Source organism: Giraffa tippelskirchi, chromosome 11, assembly GCF_054371585.1.
Source record: "Giraffa tippelskirchi isolate mGirTip1 chromosome 11, T2T-mGirTip1v1.2.pri, whole genome shotgun sequence".
Lineage (NCBI taxonomy): Eukaryota > Metazoa > Chordata > Mammalia > Artiodactyla > Giraffidae > Giraffa > Giraffa tippelskirchi.
This window is the reverse complement of record NC_137285.1, coordinates 82792815-82810712: the sequence shown is the minus strand read 5'-3', so window position 1 is coordinate 82810712 and position 17898 is coordinate 82792815. Positions and strand designations below refer to the sequence as shown.

General features: G+C 38.4%; 1 protein-coding gene across 3 annotated transcripts in view; it reads left to right on the top strand.

Annotated features, from left to right (window-relative positions):
* DYNC2H1 (dynein cytoplasmic 2 heavy chain 1) overlaps positions 1-17898 on the top strand; it is a 362922-nt gene that overhangs the window by 265094 nt on the left and 79930 nt on the right. For all 3 annotated transcript variants that reach the window (XM_081541773.1, XM_081541771.1, XM_081541772.1), the window contains one exon: positions 13184-13300. In XM_081541773.1, coding sequence (XP_081397899.1) covers positions 13184-13300 — 117 coding nt within the window. The remainder of the gene's footprint in view (positions 1-13183; positions 13301-17898) is intronic.

Below are 17898 nucleotides of genomic sequence, written 5' to 3'. Positions count from 1 at the left end.
TGAAGAGCACTTTCCACAAATATTCTTTCAGCAAAGTGAACCTGAGCTTAGTCAAACCTTTAGAAATAATTTCTACATAACAGAAAGCACAGAGGGTGAAGGAACAATGTAAACGAGACCGTTCATTCCAGAATGTGGGGCATCATGCAGGTTAACTCAGTTTTATCAGCAGTTGAGGGCATGCAAAAGAGGAAGGGCAGAAACTTCTCTGCATTAAAGAGACTCAAAATACAGAACAGCTGCATACCTTTTCTGTGGATACTGAGTTGAACAATCCAATTTAAACAACTTTTGAGACCAATCAGGGAAATTTAAGTATGGGCTGTGTACGATATACACCCATGATTTTTTTATTAACATTTTAGGTGAAATAATAGTGTTGTGGTTATGTGTTTTTTTTTTTTTTTAGCTACGTATTCCTAATAAGAGAAGTAAATACCATGACCTGGGTCTTGTTTTTCGGCTCTGCTGGGTCCTTGTTGCTGCACGTGGGCGTTTTCCTTTAGCTCTGGCGAGTGGGGCAACCTGTAGTCGCAAGGGACGGGCTCCTTGGTGTTGCAGAGCGCGGGCTCTGGGGGAGCAGCCTCAGTCCTTGCAGCACGTGGGCTCACTGGCTGCGCCTCTTGGCCTTGGTTGCTCTGTGGCAGGTGGAATCCTCCTGGATCAGGGATTGAACATGGGTCTCCTGCATTGACAGGCAGATTCTGGACCACCAGGGAAGTCCTTGAATTTGTTTGAAAACACTTAAGGAATAGTGCCAAAGTAAAATAAAATAAATTAGAGATGAGGAAGCAAGTTCAGGAAATCTGACCATAGTTGAATCTGGATAGGTAGCTTTATTTATTTTATTTATATTTATTTTATTTATATTTATTTATTTATTTAATTTATAAAAATATTGTTAGTAAAATCAAATTTTGTATATCTTTGAAAATTTCCACAGTAAAATTAATTGTACAAAGTTACAATAAATGTGATGGATATTTATGGGTCTTCTTGACCTTGTCACCCAATTAAAATGGAGACAGCTTTCAGTACTTACCTCCAAAAAATGCTTCGGGGTAGGCAGCAGGTCACTCCATGGTAGATGCTGGAAAAAGCAAATCCTCTGAACCCGCTTCTCAGCTGGAGCACAGGCATGGCCTGTGCCAGCAGCAGCCTGTGAGCAGAGCTCTAGTGAAGCAGGGAGGCAGGGCGCTTGAGGCAGGTTCTGGTTCCTGAGCCAGGGCCACAGAGGACAGTGAGAAAAGTCACATCCTCTGTGTGCACCAGAAGAGTCAACTGTTCCTTGCTGATTCTGACTGAAATAACCCATGTTTTCACTGGCCCTAAATGCCCAATTTCTACTTTCCTGTTTATTCTGTGAACTCCGAAACATTGTTTTAATGATTACATTGGTTCAGGTTCAGGTTCATTTCAGTTCAGTTCAGTCACTCAGTCGTGTCTGACTCTTTGCAACCCCATGGACAGCAGCACGCCAGGCCTCCCTGTCCATCACCGACTCCCAGAGTTTACCCAAACCCATGTCCATTGAGTCGGTGATGCCATCCAACCATCTCCTCCTCTCTCGACCCCTTCTGCTGCCATCCTCAATCTTTTCCAGCATCACGGTCTTTTCTAATGAGTCAGCTCTTCGCATGAGGTGGCCAAAGCATTGGAGTTTCAGCTTCAGCATCAGTCCTTCCAATGAATATTCAGGACTGATCTCCTTTAGGATGGACTGGTTGTATCTCCTTGCAGTCCAAGAGACACTTAAGAGTCTTCTCCAACACCACAGTTCAAAAGCATCAATTCTTCGGCACTCAGCTTTCTTTATAGTTCAACTCTCACATCCAACTCTCACATCCATACATGACCACTGGAAAAACCATAGCTTTGACTAGATGGACCTTTGTTGGCAAAGTAATGTCTCTGCTTTTTAATATGCTCTCTAGGTTGGTCATAGCTTTTCTTCCAAGAAGCAAGTGTCTTTTAATTTCATGGCTGCAGTCACCATCTGCAGTGATTTTGGAGCCTCCAAAATAAAGTCTCTCACTGTTTCCATTGTTTCCTCATCTGTTTGCCATGAAGTGATGGGGACCAGATGCCGTGATCTTAGTTTTTGGAATGTTGAGATTTAAGCCAACGGTTTCACTGCCCTCTTTCACTGTAATCAAGAAGCTCTTTAGTTCTTCTTCACTTTCTACCATAAGGGTGGTGTCATCTGCATATCTGAGGTTATTGATATTTCTCCCGGCAATCTTATTTTCAGCTTGTGCTTCCTCCAGCCCAGCATTTCACATGGTGTACTTTGCATATAAGTTAAATAAGCAGGGTGACAATATACAGCCTTGATGTACTCCTTTCCCTGTTTGGAACCAGTCTGTTGTTGCATGTCCAGTTCTAACTGTTGCTTCTTGACCTGCATACAGATTTCTCAGGAAGCAGGTCAGGTGGTCTGGTATTCCCATCTCTTTAAAAATATTCCACAGTTTGTTGTGATCCACACAAAGATTTTGCTGAAGTCAGTAAAGCAGAAGTAGATGTTTTTCTGGAACTCTCTTTCTTTTTTGATGATCCAATGGATGTTGGCAATTTGGTCTCTAGTTTCTCTGCCTTTTCTAAATCCAGCTTGAACATCTGGAAGTTCACGGTTGACATACTGTTGAAACCGGGCTTGGAGAATTTTGAGCATTTCTTTGCTAGTATGTGAGATGAGTGCAATTTGTGTGGTAGTTTGAGCATTCTTTGGCATTGCCTTTCTTTGGGATTGGAATGAAAACTGACCTTTTCCAGTCCTGTGGCCACTGCTGAGTTTTCCAAATTTGCTGGCATGTTGAGTGCAGCACTTTCACAGCATCATCTTTTAGGATTTGAAATAGCTCATTGGAATTTCATCACGTCCACTAGCTTTGTTCATACTGATGCTTCCTAAGGCCCACTTGACCTTGTATTCCAGGATGTCTGGCTCTAGTTGAGTGATCACACCATTGTGGTTATGTGGGTCACGAAGATCTTTTTTGGATAGTTCTTCTGTGTATTCTTGCCATCTCTTCTAATATCTTCTGCTTCTCTTAGGCCCATACCATTTCTGTCCTTCGTTGTGCCCATCTTTGCATGAAATGTTCCCTTAATATCTCTGATTTTCTTGAAGACATTTCTAGTCTTTCCCATTCTATTGTTTTCCTCTATTTCTTTGCATTGATCGCTGACGAAGGCTTTCTTATCTCTCCTTGCTGTTCCTCGGCACTCTGCATTCATGTCTGTATATCTTTTTCCCCTTTGCCTTTTGTGTCTTGTCCTTTCTCAGCTATTTGTAAGACCTCTTCAGACAACCATTTTGCCTTTTTTCATTTCTTTTTCTTGGGGGTGGTCTTGATCACTGCCTCCAGTATAGTGTCACGAACCTGGGTCCATAGTTCTTCAGGCGGTCTGTCTATCAGATCTAATCCTTTGAATCTCTTTGTCACTTCTACGGTATAATTGTAAGGGATTTGATTTAGATCATACCTGAATGGTCTAGTGGTTTTCCCTACTTTCTTCAATTTAAGTCTGAATTTGCCAATAAGGATTTCATGATCTGAGCCACAGTCAGGTCCCGGTCTTGTTTTTGCTGACTGTATAGAGCATCTCCACATTTGGCTGCAAAGAATATAATCAGTCTGATTTCAGTGTTGACCATCTGGTGATGTCCACGTGTAGAGTCTTCTCTTGTGTTGTTTGAAGAGGGTGTTTAATTTAATAAACTGCACATATTTGGTTTTTATGGTTTGATGAAGTTTGGCATACGATACATTGTGAGAGCATCACAATATACCAAATACTTCCGTCACCCCCATAGTTTTCCCTCATACTTTATAGTCCCTTCCTCCTCTCTCCCCTCCCCTATCCCAGGCAACTCTGATTTCTGTTCTGTCAGTTTGCAGGAGGTTTGCATTTTCTGGAGTTTTACATAAGAGTAAGAGTTAAGTACTCTTTTCAGTTTGGTTTCTTTCTCATTCAACATTATTATTATAAGATTCATCTGTGTGATCTTATTGGGACTCTGGGTTTTTTAATTGCTGATTAGTAGACCATCCTGTGGATGTACTACAGCTTGCTTATTCATTCACTCATTGAAGGACATTATGTTGTTTCCAGTTTGAGCCTACTAAGGTTAAGTTACTATGAACATTTGAACCTTGTATGTTTTTTATGAGCACATGCTTTTATTTTTCTTGGACAAATACTTAGGAGTGAATGGCTGGATCATATGACAGGTACATGTTTAATTTTTAATTAACTGCCCAGCTGTTTTTAAATGTCACTTAATAAATTTTTCATAATAAATATATGAAAGTATTAGGAAACATGAAGTCTTTTGTATCTGTATGTATAGGTATGTATGTGATGTAAAGCGTTCATATATTCTGTGTCTGTCTAAAAAATATCGAAGTATAATTTTACTCCCAGCAAGCCGGATTGTTAGAGCCACTAATTATACGAAAATTTATGATTATACAAAAAATTATCACTCTACAAAACATCATGATTATATCTCCACAAGACAGAGATGGTTCCAAGCATTTCATATAGTCTAATGATTAATTCCAGATTTGAGTTATTTAATATTAACCAGTTATACATAAAACATCAATATATATGATTTATACTGAAGTGTTCAGCCTATCACTCCAAATAATTTATACCTCAGTATTTGAAAACTGATATATTCACTAGTTTTAGTAAAACTTAAACATCTTTTGATGAGAAATTCATTCTTAATTTGCTTGTTAAAATTGAAAAAGCTAGGAGTTCTCCTTATATCTATTTTCAGGCTTTAAATATCATAGTGCTTAGAAATATGAGAGAAAGATGGTGATGTGAGTACTTGACATGGTAGATTGCCTGCACATTTCACTTTTGATCTTGAGTGCAATCTTATCTGTCAAATCACCAACATAAATTGCAGTTTGATCTTGAATATGACTGGCATAAATGTTATTACTGAGCACAAGACGGGCATAGAGAAAGGATTCCCCACCCTTTATCTTGCATATTTTAACATTAGGAAGATAAACCTCTGGATTTTCTCCTATATCTCACTTTAAAGCTTAGTCTACTGTCTTCCTTTTACAGTATGTAGCAAGATTTAATATAATTTCTTACACCCTGATATTTTTGGTAGCACAGTGAAACGTACCCAGCCAGGCACCCAGAGGGAAGATGACAATGTCAGGGAGTGAGTGAAGAGAGAATATGCATTAAGTAAACTTTTACAGGCACCCAAATAGCTATTGAAAAAGGAAATATTAATAATACTTGAGCTGAAATTTAAAAAATAATATTGTTTAATTAATTTATATTTACTTCAAATACAAATATAAAAATATAATGTATGCATATAAAATGTTACACATTATATGAAATGTGTTATAAATTCTTTTTCTGTGAATTGTTATTGGAGGAAAAGATGATTTAGCTATTTTTCCTTCCAATATGTATACGTTTAATTACTTTTAGCATGTTTTGGGATTACTAGATATTTTTGTGCAGATCAGTTCAGTTCAGTTACTCATTCATGTCTGATACTCTGCGACCCTATGGACTGCAGCACGCCAGGCTTCCCTGTTCATAACCAAATCCCAGAGCTTGCTCAAACTCATATCCATCGAGTCAGTGATGCCATCCAACAATCTCATCCTCTGTCATTCCCTTCTCCTCCCGACTCCAATCTTTCCCAGCATCAGGGTCTTTTCCAGTGACTCACATCTTCCCATCAGGTGGCCAAAGTACTGGAGTTTCAGCTTCAGCATCAGTCCTTCCAATGAACACCCAGGACTGATCTCCTTTAGGATGGACTGGTTGGATCTCGTTGCAGTCCAAGGGACTCTCAAGAGTCTTCTCCAACACCACAGTTCAAAAGCATCAATTCTTCGGCTCTCCGCTTTCTTTATAGTCCAACTGTCACTTCCATACATGACTACTGGAAAAACCATAGCTTTGACTAGACAGACTTTTGTTGGCAAAATAATGTCTCTACTTTTTAATATGCTTTCTAGGTTGGTCATAGCTTTTCTTCCAAGGAGCAAGCGTCTTTTAATTTGATCATCTGCAGTGATTTTGGAGCCCAAAAAAAGTGTCTCACTGTTTCTGTTGATTCCCCATCTATCTGCCATGAAGTGATGGGACTGGATGCCATTATCTTAGTTTTTTGAATGATGAGTTTTAAGCCTACTCTTTCACTCTCCTCTTTCACTTTCATCAAGAGACTCTTAATTCTTCTATGCTTTCTGCCATAAGGGTGATGTCATCTGAGAGCTGAGGTTATTGATATTTCTCCTGGCAGTCTTGATCCTAGCTTGTGTTTCATCCAGCCCAGCATTTCACATGATGTACTCTGCATCAAAGTTTAATAAGGTGGGTGATAATATACAGCCTTGAGTTCTCCTTTCCCAATTTGAAACCAGTCTGTTGTTCCATGTCCAGTTCTAACTGTTGCTTCCCAACCTGCATACAGATTTCTCAGGAGGCAGGTATGGTCTGGTATCCTATCTCGTTAAGAATTTCCACAGTTTGTTGTGATCCACACAGTCGAAGGCTTTGCCTAAGTCAATAAAGCAGAAGTAGATATTTTTCTGAAACTCTCTTTCTTTTTCTATGATCCAGCGGATGTTGGCAATTTGATCTCTGTTTCCTCTGCCTTTTCAAAATCGGGTTTGAACATGTGGAAGTTCATGGTTCACATACTGCTGAAGCCTGGCTTGGAGAATTTTAAGCATTACTTTACTAGCGTGTGAGATGAGTGTAACTGTGTGGTAGTTGGAGCATTCTTTGGCATTGCCTTTCTTTGGGATTGGAATGAAAACTGACCTTTTCCAGTCCTGTGGCCACTGCTGAGTTTTCCACATTTGCTGGCATATTGAGTGCAGCACTTTCACAGCATCATCTTTTACAATTTGAAACAGCTCAATTGGAATTCCATCACCTCCACTAGCTTTGTTCATACTGATGCTTCCTAAGGCCCACTTAACTTCGCATTCCAAGATGTCTGGCTCTAGGTAAGTGATCACAGCATCACTGTCATGAAGATCTTTTTTGGATAGTTCTTCTGTGTATTCTTGCCACCTCTTCTTAATATCTTCTGCTTCTGTTAGGTCCAGACCATTTCTGTCCTTTATTGAGCCCATCCTTGCATGAAATGTTCCCTTGGTATCTCTAATTTTTGAAGAAATCTCTAGTCTTTCCCCACCCCACTCCAGTACTCTTGCCTGGAAAATCCCATGGATGGAGGAGCCTGATAGGCTGCAGTCCATGGGGTCGCTAAGAGTCGGACACGACTGAGCGACTTCACTTTCACTTTTCACTTTCATGCATTGAAGAAGGAAATGGCAACCCACTCCAGTGTTCTTGCCCGGAGAATCCCAGGGACGGGGGAGCCTGATGGGCTTTCGTCTATGGGGTCGCACAGAGTCGGACACGACTGAAGCAACTTAGCAGCAGCAGCAGCTAGTCTTTCCCATTCTATTTTTTTCTTCTATTTCCTTTCATTTATCACTGAGGAAGGCTTTCTTGTCTCTCCATGCTATTCTTTGGAACTCTGCATTCAAATGGGTATATCTTTCCTTTTCTCCTTTGCCTTTAGTGTCTCTTATTTTCTCAGGTATTTGTAAGGCCTCCTCAGACAACCATTTTGCCTGCCTTTTTGCATTTCTTTTTCTTGGGGGTGACCTTGATCACTGCCTCCTGTACAATGTCACGAACCTCTCAGTCCATAGTTCTTCAGGCACTCTGTGTAGCACATCTCATCCCTTGAATCTGTTTGTCACTTTCATTGTATAATCATAAAGGATTTTATTTAGGTCATACCTGAGTGATCTAATGGTTTTTCCTACTTTCTTCAATTAAAGTCTGAATTTGGCAATAAGGAGTTCATGATCTGAGCCACAGTCAGCTCCCGGTCTTGTTTTTGCTGACTGTATAGTGCTTCTCTGTCTTTGACTGCAAAGAATATAATCAGTCTGATTTCGGTATTGACCATCTGGTGATACCCATGTGTAGAGTCATCTCTTGTATTTTTGGAAGAGGGTGTTTGCTATGACCAGTGGATTTTCTTGGAAAACTCTGTTACTCTTTGCCCTGCTTCATTCTGTACTCCAAGGCCAAACTTGTCTGTTACTCCAGGTATCTCTTGACTTCCTTCTTTTGCATTCCACTCCCCTATAATGAAAGGGCACTTTTTTTTGGTGTTAGCTCTAAAAGGTCTTGTAGGTCTTCATAGAACCGTTCAACTTTAGCTTCTTCGTTCAACTTCATTACTGGTTGGGGTGTAGACTTGGATTAATATGATTTTAAATGGTTTGCCTTGGAAACGAACAGAGATCATTCTGTCATTTTTGACATTGCACCTTGGTACTGTATTTTGGACTCTTTTATTGACTATGAGGGCTGCTCCATTTCTTCTAAGGGATTTTCCCCACAGTAGTAGATATAATGGTCATCTGAATTAAAATGCTCCTTCCTGTCCATTGTAGGTCACTGATTCCTAAAATGTCAACGTTCACTCTTGCCATCTCCTGTTTGACCACTTCCAGTTTACCTTGATTCATGGACCTAACATTCCAGGTTCCTATGCAGTATTGTTCTTTACTGCATCGGACTTTACTTCCACTCCAGTCACATCCACAACTGGGCATTGTTATCACTTTGGCTCCGTCTCTTCATTCTTTTTGTAGTTGCTTCTCCAGTAGCATACTGGGTACCTACCCACCTGGGGAGTTCATCTTTGTATCTTATCTTTTTTCCTTTTCGTGCTATTCATGGGGTTCTCAAGGCAAGAATACTGAAGTGGTTTGCCATGCCCTTTTCCAGTGGATCACGTTTTGTCAGACCTCTCCACCACAACCCCGTCCCATCTTGGGTCGCTCTACACAGCATGTCTAATTATATTCCTTGTAAAAATTAGAATTTTAAATACATTTTTGCCGTCTCTTATTTTATCATGTAGCTATATGTCATTCAGTCTACTTAGAAGTCTCATAATTTTATTGTCTTTAGTTACTTTAAAAAATCTGATCTCTTTTATATCTGTTTTCTGTTATTAATTTTTGCTCTTACTCTTTTCTTCCATCTACATTCTAAACTTTATAAGTTGTTATGTTTGGGTTGATTTTCAGCATTGCCTCTGTTTGAACATTAGTGGTTTCTGCTTTAATTTTCCTCTGTGAATCTCATTCACTGTAGTTCTGTCAGTTTCGATTTGTGGAATTTTCATGATTGCAGTGTGTGGAGTGTAGTTTGAATTTTAGACAGATTACATTATCACCCAAAAGCCAAGGTAACAAACAGCAGGTGTTCCTGCTCTTTCCCTCTGCAAGGCAGTTTGTTTTCTCACTAGCCTATTGGGTACTTTGTTTTGTGTGTGTGTTAATAAATGTCCATCTTTTTATTATTTATTTATTATTATTTTTTTATTATTTTTTTAAATTAGTTTATTTTCTATTTTTTAACTTTACAATATTGTATTTGTTTTGCCATACATTAACATGAATCTGGACTTCTGTTTTCTCTCTTTGAAAATTTGAACCTTATGAACTCAATGAGGGACATTTTACAAAGTAATTGACCAGTGTTTTTCAAAAGTGTCAAGGTCAGAAGGAAAAAGAATGACTGTCACAGTTTTGGGTGAGACTATGATAAATAACAGCTAAATGCAATGTGTTATTTTCCTGAGAGAATAATAGGAAACCTGTGGGAAAACTGGTAAAATTTGAACATGGTTTGTAGTAGATTAGTTAATAGTATTATACAGTGTTAATTTCCTGGTTTTGTTAATTATACAGTGATTATGTAAGATGTTACTATCGTTAGGGGTTAAATGTATAATTGGAATTTTCTGTACTATTTTTGCCACTTTTATATAAATCTAAAAATAGTTCATAAAAAGTAAACCAACCAACCAAGCTGTAGGCCCCTTAGGCAGCTACCCCAGGGCAAATGTTGCTTCAGAACCCACCCAGGTCTCTAGGTCAGCTCTGCCTCTTTGGCTCTACCATTTAACGCTTTCCAAACTTAATTTTCTTGACACTTCAGTGATAAATTTGAAAAGTTTTTTTTGTTGCTAATATTGTTATTTATGCATAATTTTAAATTGCACTATTATAAAATTTTCTCCAGGTATTTAATCTGCTGCCATATACCCCAAGACAAACATGTAATTTGCTTAATTTCTTTGACAATCCATTTTCTCACCTGTAATTTGAGAATGAGCATTCATTTGTAAAGTCTGTGTTGCTGCTACTGCTGCTGCTAAGTCGCTTCAGTCGTGTCCGACCCCATAGACGGCAGCCCACCAGGCTCCTCCGTCCCTGGGATTTTCCAGGAAAGAGTACTGGAGTGGGTTGACAGTGCCTTCTCCGTGTAAAGTCTGTATTCTTTCTCATTCCAAGAAGGACTTTACTGGAGGTAACTTACAGAAATAAAACTAATCTATTTGTGTAAAATCAATAGTTGAGGAAATCAAAGAGAAAATGAGGAAAGGAAAACGAGGGAAACAGTTTATGCCAAAAGAAGACAGACACCAACTCACGCTCTCAGGTTCTATAAAGCTGTTGTTCGATTAGAAATTCTTCTGTGTGCTTTACAACATCCAACAGAAAGGCAAAATAAAACGGTAAGATTTAGTATGCTGCAATAAAGACACAGTTGCTCAGGAGAAGCCTAGGCATTTCCGCGGTGTCTCTCGTTGTTGGAAATGAGAGCCGATGGAGCGCAGCGGCAGCGCCTCCTGCCGGTCCCCACAGCCTTGCCGCTGCCCCAGAGCGTGCCAGGGGAGCTGCTCAGTGCGGTGAGCACATGGAAGAAGTGATGTCTTTTTCATGGGAAATTTCATTCCCTTTGACACCATTTTAAAGGACTATCATTGAAGAAAGTATTTTTAATTGGTTTAAAACATGAGTAATGAAAAGATATTTTATCATCTGTACTTTATAAAAAGATAAATGTGTCAGATTTTATAAAAACAAAAGATGGTCCATTGTTATAAGTTATAGCCCCATCCTCATTAATACAGTATTTTTGTTATGCATTTAAACTCCCTTTTTATTACTATTTATTCATTAAAGATTATATTATAATCATGTTATTATGAAAAGCAGTGCTCATATGTTATTTTTCTGGAAAGAAAACCTTTTTGGGCTGGTAAACATTTTATTTTAAAATAGTTTTTAACATCAGCTGTAAAAAACGTGTAGAAAAATATTTGAACCTTTTTTCCTTTAGACATCGCTTTGCATTCTTATTTTGTTTTCTGTCATGTTTGACAAATTTTAAACACAAATAAGTGATAGCAAGTGTTACCAGAGTCAAAATAGCACTTCTTCTGACTACCAACTAGTGATGTTTTGTGGTTTAGCAGAGCTGATGAATTAGATGCTGTTGTAGGGTTCAGCCAGAGCAAATGAAAATAATTTATCAGAAAAACAAAGAAAATGAAACAATGAATCACCACAATTTTTTCTAGATTAGAGAATCAATCAAAAACTCTAGAAGGAACTTGAGTTTAACAGCAGGATTCTGTATGTTTATCAGTTAATTAGTGCATTTATTTTGAAAGATTTATGGTCCTTATTTTATTGTGAACTTTAATAGTATAAGAGCCCCCAAAATATTAAATGTAGCCCAATCTATTAAAAAGGAAAAGCAGCTTATATTTCTCAAAAAGTAAAACAGAAAAAATAGTTGATACCCGGCAAATGTTGATGTATAAAATATTAGCTTAGGAAAACATATTGTTTGGATTTGGGAATTTATTTTGTTTCTGTCAGATAAGCAATGAGCTAGCACAGTTTTAATATTCAGTTGAAATATTTATGAAGAACCATCAAAAGATACTTAACTGATTTTTATATACTACTACCTTTTTATATACTACTACTTTTTATATATACTACTCTAATATGTATAGTATAATATATAGAATACTCAATGATATCCTGGATCATTCTTAGTAAATGATTAAGAAGACTTATTGATATTATTGAAATGGAAGCCATTATACACTATGTTGAAAAGAAAATGTGAGTGAATTGATTTTGATGAGAATGATGATGTGTGTGTGTTAGTCGCTCAATCGAGTCCAGCTCTCTGCGACTCCGTGGTCCGTCCATGGGTTCTCCAGGCAGGAATACTGGGATGGGCTGCCGTTTTCTTCTCCAGAGAATGGTGACAGAGAACCTGATAACTTGAAAGTTACAGAAGTGAAGTGAAGTGAAAGTTTCTCAGTGGCGTCCGACTCTTTGCAACCCCAGGGACTGTAGCCCACCAGGCTCCTCGGTCCATGGAATTTTCCAGGCAAGAATACTAGAGTGTGTAGCCATTCCTTTCTCCAGGGAATCTTCCCGACCCAGGGATCGAACCCAGGTCTCCTGCATTGCAGGCAGATCCTTCACTGTCTGAGCCATCAGACACCTTTCACAGAAGTGAACGCCCTAAGTAGGAAAGAAGAATTTATTTTGCTTGATTTTACTAATTTATATATAACTTCTTTCATTTGAGTTTTATATATAGAAGAAACATTGAGATGGCAACTTAAAATCAATAGAATCTATTGATTCATATCAGTAGAATCCTAAAAGCTCAGATTTATTGTAATGTGTACCACCAATTACTTAAAATTGTTATACTATTTCATAGCTTGCTATACTATTTACTGGGCTTCCCTGGTGGCTCAGATAGTGAAGAATCTGCCTGCAATGCAGGAGACCCTGGTTCCATCCCTGGGTTGAAAAGATCCCCTAGAGAAGGGAATGGCTACCCTCTGAGGTATTGTTGCCTATGGAGAATTCCATGGACAGAGGAGTCTGGTGGGCTACAGTCCATTGGGTCGTGAAAAGTAGGACACAACTGAGTGACTAACACTTTCACTTCACTTTCGTACTATTTACTATCTTTTCTGTCATTTCATCTTTTCAAAAAATTATATCAGCATTTTGAGGTTATGTGATTTAAATCATTCCAATTGAAAAATATTTTTATTTCAGAAGTGAGCAAATAGGTTATTAAGAATGAATCTAACTAAAGAAGTACCTTTTCAAATGATGAGTCATTGTAATATGTACATAAATATATATATATGTACACATAGTCTTTATAAGCTAAATATGACTGTTCTTGTATCCTACGGAATGGTCGTGTTCATTTATTGCTTTTTATTTTCTTCATTCAGGTTATTTCACAGTTGAAGATCTTAGGCAGATCCGTAACAGCTGGTTGCAAATTTGATAGAGAAATCTGGTCTAATGAACTTTCTCCTGTCCTCAATCTCTGGAAGAAATTAAATCAGGTTAGTAGTAGAACATTCTTCCTTTGTTTTTTCTTTTTTCTCCATATCTTTTTTTTTTCCAGTTTTATCTCCAAATTGTCCATGTTGATAAATATGTTGGTAAATTTTGGCATTGGTGTGCCCTTAATGTATGCAGTGTCCTGGAAAAAGATGTAGGAAATAATAGTAATAGAAGTAGATCAGCCCAGGCAGTAGTGTCACCAGTGGGATTTGTCATATCCTGGTAGTGTACTGTGACACCCTCTGTGGCTGATACATATTTTGCTCACTCTTTGTCTTCTCTTGCCTCGTTCTGTAAAGTCAATGACTGCTCTTAAAGGTGAAATTTTTCAAAGGAATCCAAGTGCTAAGAAAAAGCAATTCATCGATTGGAATTGACTTATTTCTATATTGCATAATAGTTATAGATTATAGATGGTTGCTTGCTCACTAGGCAAAACCATTACAGTATTAATGGTTACTATTCTAATTGAATAAGGATTTACTTTCTGAAATTAAAAAATACAGTTTTACAACTCATATGTTTAGTAATACTATAAAAATATTTATATATCGATAGGCTTCTCCAATAAGGGAAGTCAAATTAGGCTTATTTTAGAACCTATAAAATTTCAAACCCTCAAATCTTACAGTTTTCGAGTTATTCTTAGTGTCAGCAGTTGGTGATTATTGGGAGTCTGAATAAATAATGACCTCAAGTAACTGGAATTGCCACTTTATTGAGACCATCAGATTGGTAAAGCTAGCATGAGGAAGAATTAGAGAGTGAAAAGATACACCCATGCCTTGGCATCCCAAACCAGGCTCTCTGCTGTGCCTGAGGCAGACGGGTAACCACAGTGCACACGTTCCCGACCGTGAAGTCACCGCCCTGATTTCCATGCTTCGTATCGATTCATGTTGAAGTTAGTATTCTTTAGCCTTCTTTTTTTTCTTAAACCAACCTTTGCTTATCCTTTAAATTAAAATCAAATTTATACAAATTTATTGAAATTTGCTGTTAATCTGATTCTTATTTCTTTGTAACTCATTAGTTTTTTGCCCGCTAGAATATTTTGTCTCTGATCTCCCTAAATTTCACCACATTAAATACAGGTGTGGATTTTGTTTTGTTTTGCATCTATTCTGTGTGATACTCTGAGAACTTGCAATTCTAAAAGCCAGCCTTACCAGCTATACCTGTTTCAGTGTATTCCTCACATATCTGGGCTGCATGCTGTGAAATAATCAACTACTGTGCTGTCATTGGTGCGAGCTTAATACTGCTATTTTCAGCCCTGAAATGGTAAGATGGTGAGCAGTATTCTTTCCAGGGAAACATGAAAAGATAAGTTTGAAACCCAAAATTCTCCTGGTTTGACCCCAGCCGTGCATCCAGCCCTCAGCTACAAGTTACCATATTCTCTACTTGCCTGTTACCCAAACCCTTCCTGTCTCCCAAACGTTGTCCATTCTTTTTGTGCCATCTTCTGGGTTCAGTATCTTCTTGTTTTGTCCAAGACAGAATGCAGAAGTGGGAGATAGGTCGCCCATTTTGTCCAGAACCAAGCGTAACTTTTAAAATGCCATTTTAACTTTTATTTGTAAGATAAATACAGATTCATTAAAAGATAGTTATATTATATTCATAGTAGTCAAATTAATCTTTCAAATATCTTGTGCTTCATCCTGTTATAATGTTTTTATTTTTTTATCTCTCCCATTTCCTTCCTGAAGCTATTGCCGTAATTTAGGCTTTTATTTTTTCTCATACATGCTATTGCAGAAAACAGCAAATTTGACTCTCCTTATAATATGTCCATCCTCGAAGTCATATTTCAGATTATTACATTAATTTTCCTAAAGAAAATCGTTTTTCACAACATGGCTTCATATCCAACCTAACCTGTAAGCCTTTTCCATAGTGAGGCAGATCTCAGTGGTTCTGTCTATGAGGACTTTCCAAATGCTGTTTTCCTTCTACTGGAATCTCCTAGCTGTGCTAAACCAGGGATGAGCAGGTAAAGTCCCAGCAGCTTCCAGAAGCCTCCCCAGCTGTTACTCATTTCCCTCTTCATATTTCTGTAGTATGGACTTACAGTTTGCACAATAATTCCCATAGAAAATGATATTTTAAACTAAGCAAGTGAAGATTTGGAACGGAGGAGTAGGCTTTCTCTTATTTGGAAGTAGTGAAAGTGACAGTCGCGTCACCCAGTCATGTCTGACCCTTTGTGACCTCCGTGGACAGTAGCCCACCAGGCACCTCTTCAACTTAGAGTGTAGGATTAGGGTTTGGTTTGTGTGAAGATAAGGATTATGCTCCTTTCAAATACTTGGAGATAGCACTAGTTTGGAACCATATAAATTAAATTCTTGAAATTTGTTGGAAATTCCGAGGGAGTGCATACAAACTAACACTGAAGTTTTGATTGTGGCTATTTTTTGACAAGAGATTCGACACATAAACTCCCCTCTCCAGTTAGTACGAGATTTCAACATAGGCAGTTTTCCTGTAGTCCCTGAGGCACAGGTGATGGGTGGAAGGCAGGTTATTAATATTTCAGTCTTCTGTCGAGGATGTAGTCATTGGGGGTTTCACGTTTTTTGGATGTATCATTTTTACCTCTCCACCTTGAGCAGATATTGGACATTATCCCTGGTCTCCCAAGCCCATGTATATGAATACCACAGCTCAGGTTCACCAGTGTCTTTGAACTTCAGTGGCTTGTTTGCTACTCTCTCATTCTTAGCATGGAGAAATAAAAACCTTTCTGGATGTCTTGTATTCTCATAAAAAACCCCAGCCTTATGTGACTCTTCATATACTGTGGAAATTAACTTTGTAGCTATTTATCTAGCTAAGTGCTGTATTCAAAAAGGATAATAAAACTTGTATTATCTCTCTGAGAGGAACATGTGACAGCTGTAAATTCCTTCTAAGACTCAGGGCACTGGCAAGACCAGAGCATTATCTTCATGGGTATTTCCACGACAGAAGGATAAAGCCCAAACTTGGAAACATCTCTAGATCATTGTGTGAATCACAACCAACTGTGGAAAATTCTTAAAGAGATGGGAATACTAAACCACCTTACTTGCCTCCTGAGAAAACTGTACGCAGGTCAAGAAGCAACAATTAGAACCAAACATGGAACAATGGATGGGGTCAAAACTGGGAAAGGAGTACATCAGGGCTGTATATTGTCACCCTGATTATTTCACTTGTATGCAGAGTACATCATGCAAAATGTAGGCTGGATGAAACACAGGATGGAACAAAGATTGTTGGGAGAAATACCAATAACCTCAGATATGCATATGACACCACCCTAATGGCAGAAAGTGAAGAGGAGCTAAAGAGCATCTTGATGAAGGTGAAAGAGGAGAGTAAAAAAAGCTGGCTTATAACTCAACATTCAGAAAACTAAGATCATGGCATCTGGCGCCATCACTTCATGGCAAATAGATGAGAAACAATGGAAACAGTGACAGACTTTATTTTCTTGGGCTCCAAAATAACTGGAGCAGATGGTGACTGAGCATTGAAATTAGAAGATGCTTGCTCCTTGGAAGAAAAGCTGTGACCAACCTAGACAATGTATTAAAAAACAAGAGACATCACTTTGTTGACAAAGGTCTGTATAGTCAAAACTGTGGTTTTGCCAGTAGTCATGTATGGATGTGAGAGTTGGACTATAAAGAAAGCTGAACGCTGAAGAATTGATGCTTTTGAACTGTGGTGTTGGAGAAGACTCTTGAGTGTCCCTTGGACTGCAAGGAGATCCAACCAGTCCATCCTAAAGGAAATCATTCTTGAATATTCATTGGAAGGACTGATGCTGAAGCTGAAACTCCAAAACTTTGGCCACCTGGTGCAAAGAAGTGACTCATTAGAAAAGCCCTGATGCTGGGAAAGATTGAGGGCAAGAGGAGAAGGGGGCAGCAGAGGATGCGATACCATCATCAACTCAGTGGACATGTTTGAGCAAACTCCGGTAATAGCAAAAGACAGGGAAGCCTGGGGTACTGCAGTCCATTGTATAGCATAGTCAGACATGACCGAGCGACCGAGTAACAAGTAGACCGTTTGGCTCCTGGAGAGATTTTTATTTACATACTACAGGGTTGGTTAGATTTCCTAGGACATCCTCTTTGGAGGGGAACACAACAGCTTCCTTCTCCCTCTTTATAAGCAGAGAATAACCTCTTTACCCATCCTTTGCACACCTTGCTCACGGAATGTGTGGCTACGTGCATAGGATAACTGATCTGGCTGTCATTTGGTCACCCTGAAGGTAAGACCTGGAGTGTAGGTGTAGGAGCAGCACATTATTTGCTGTGAGGTGATAAATAATCTCTCTCTAATCCAGAATACTTTGTGTTAACATTCAGGATAAAATAAATAAAGATGAAGTTTAAAAATCCAACACTCACTTGTTTGAATAATTATTTGTCTGTTCTCAGATCATAGTTGTAATTGAGTGTATTTAAGAAGTTGCTTTACTATTTTACTCAACATATTTGGTTGTTTTCATCTTAACTCTGCTAAAAACAGAAGCTGAAAGTCTGCTTCTGATTTTGAAAACATTGTAAGTTAATGTGTGTCTCTTAAGTGA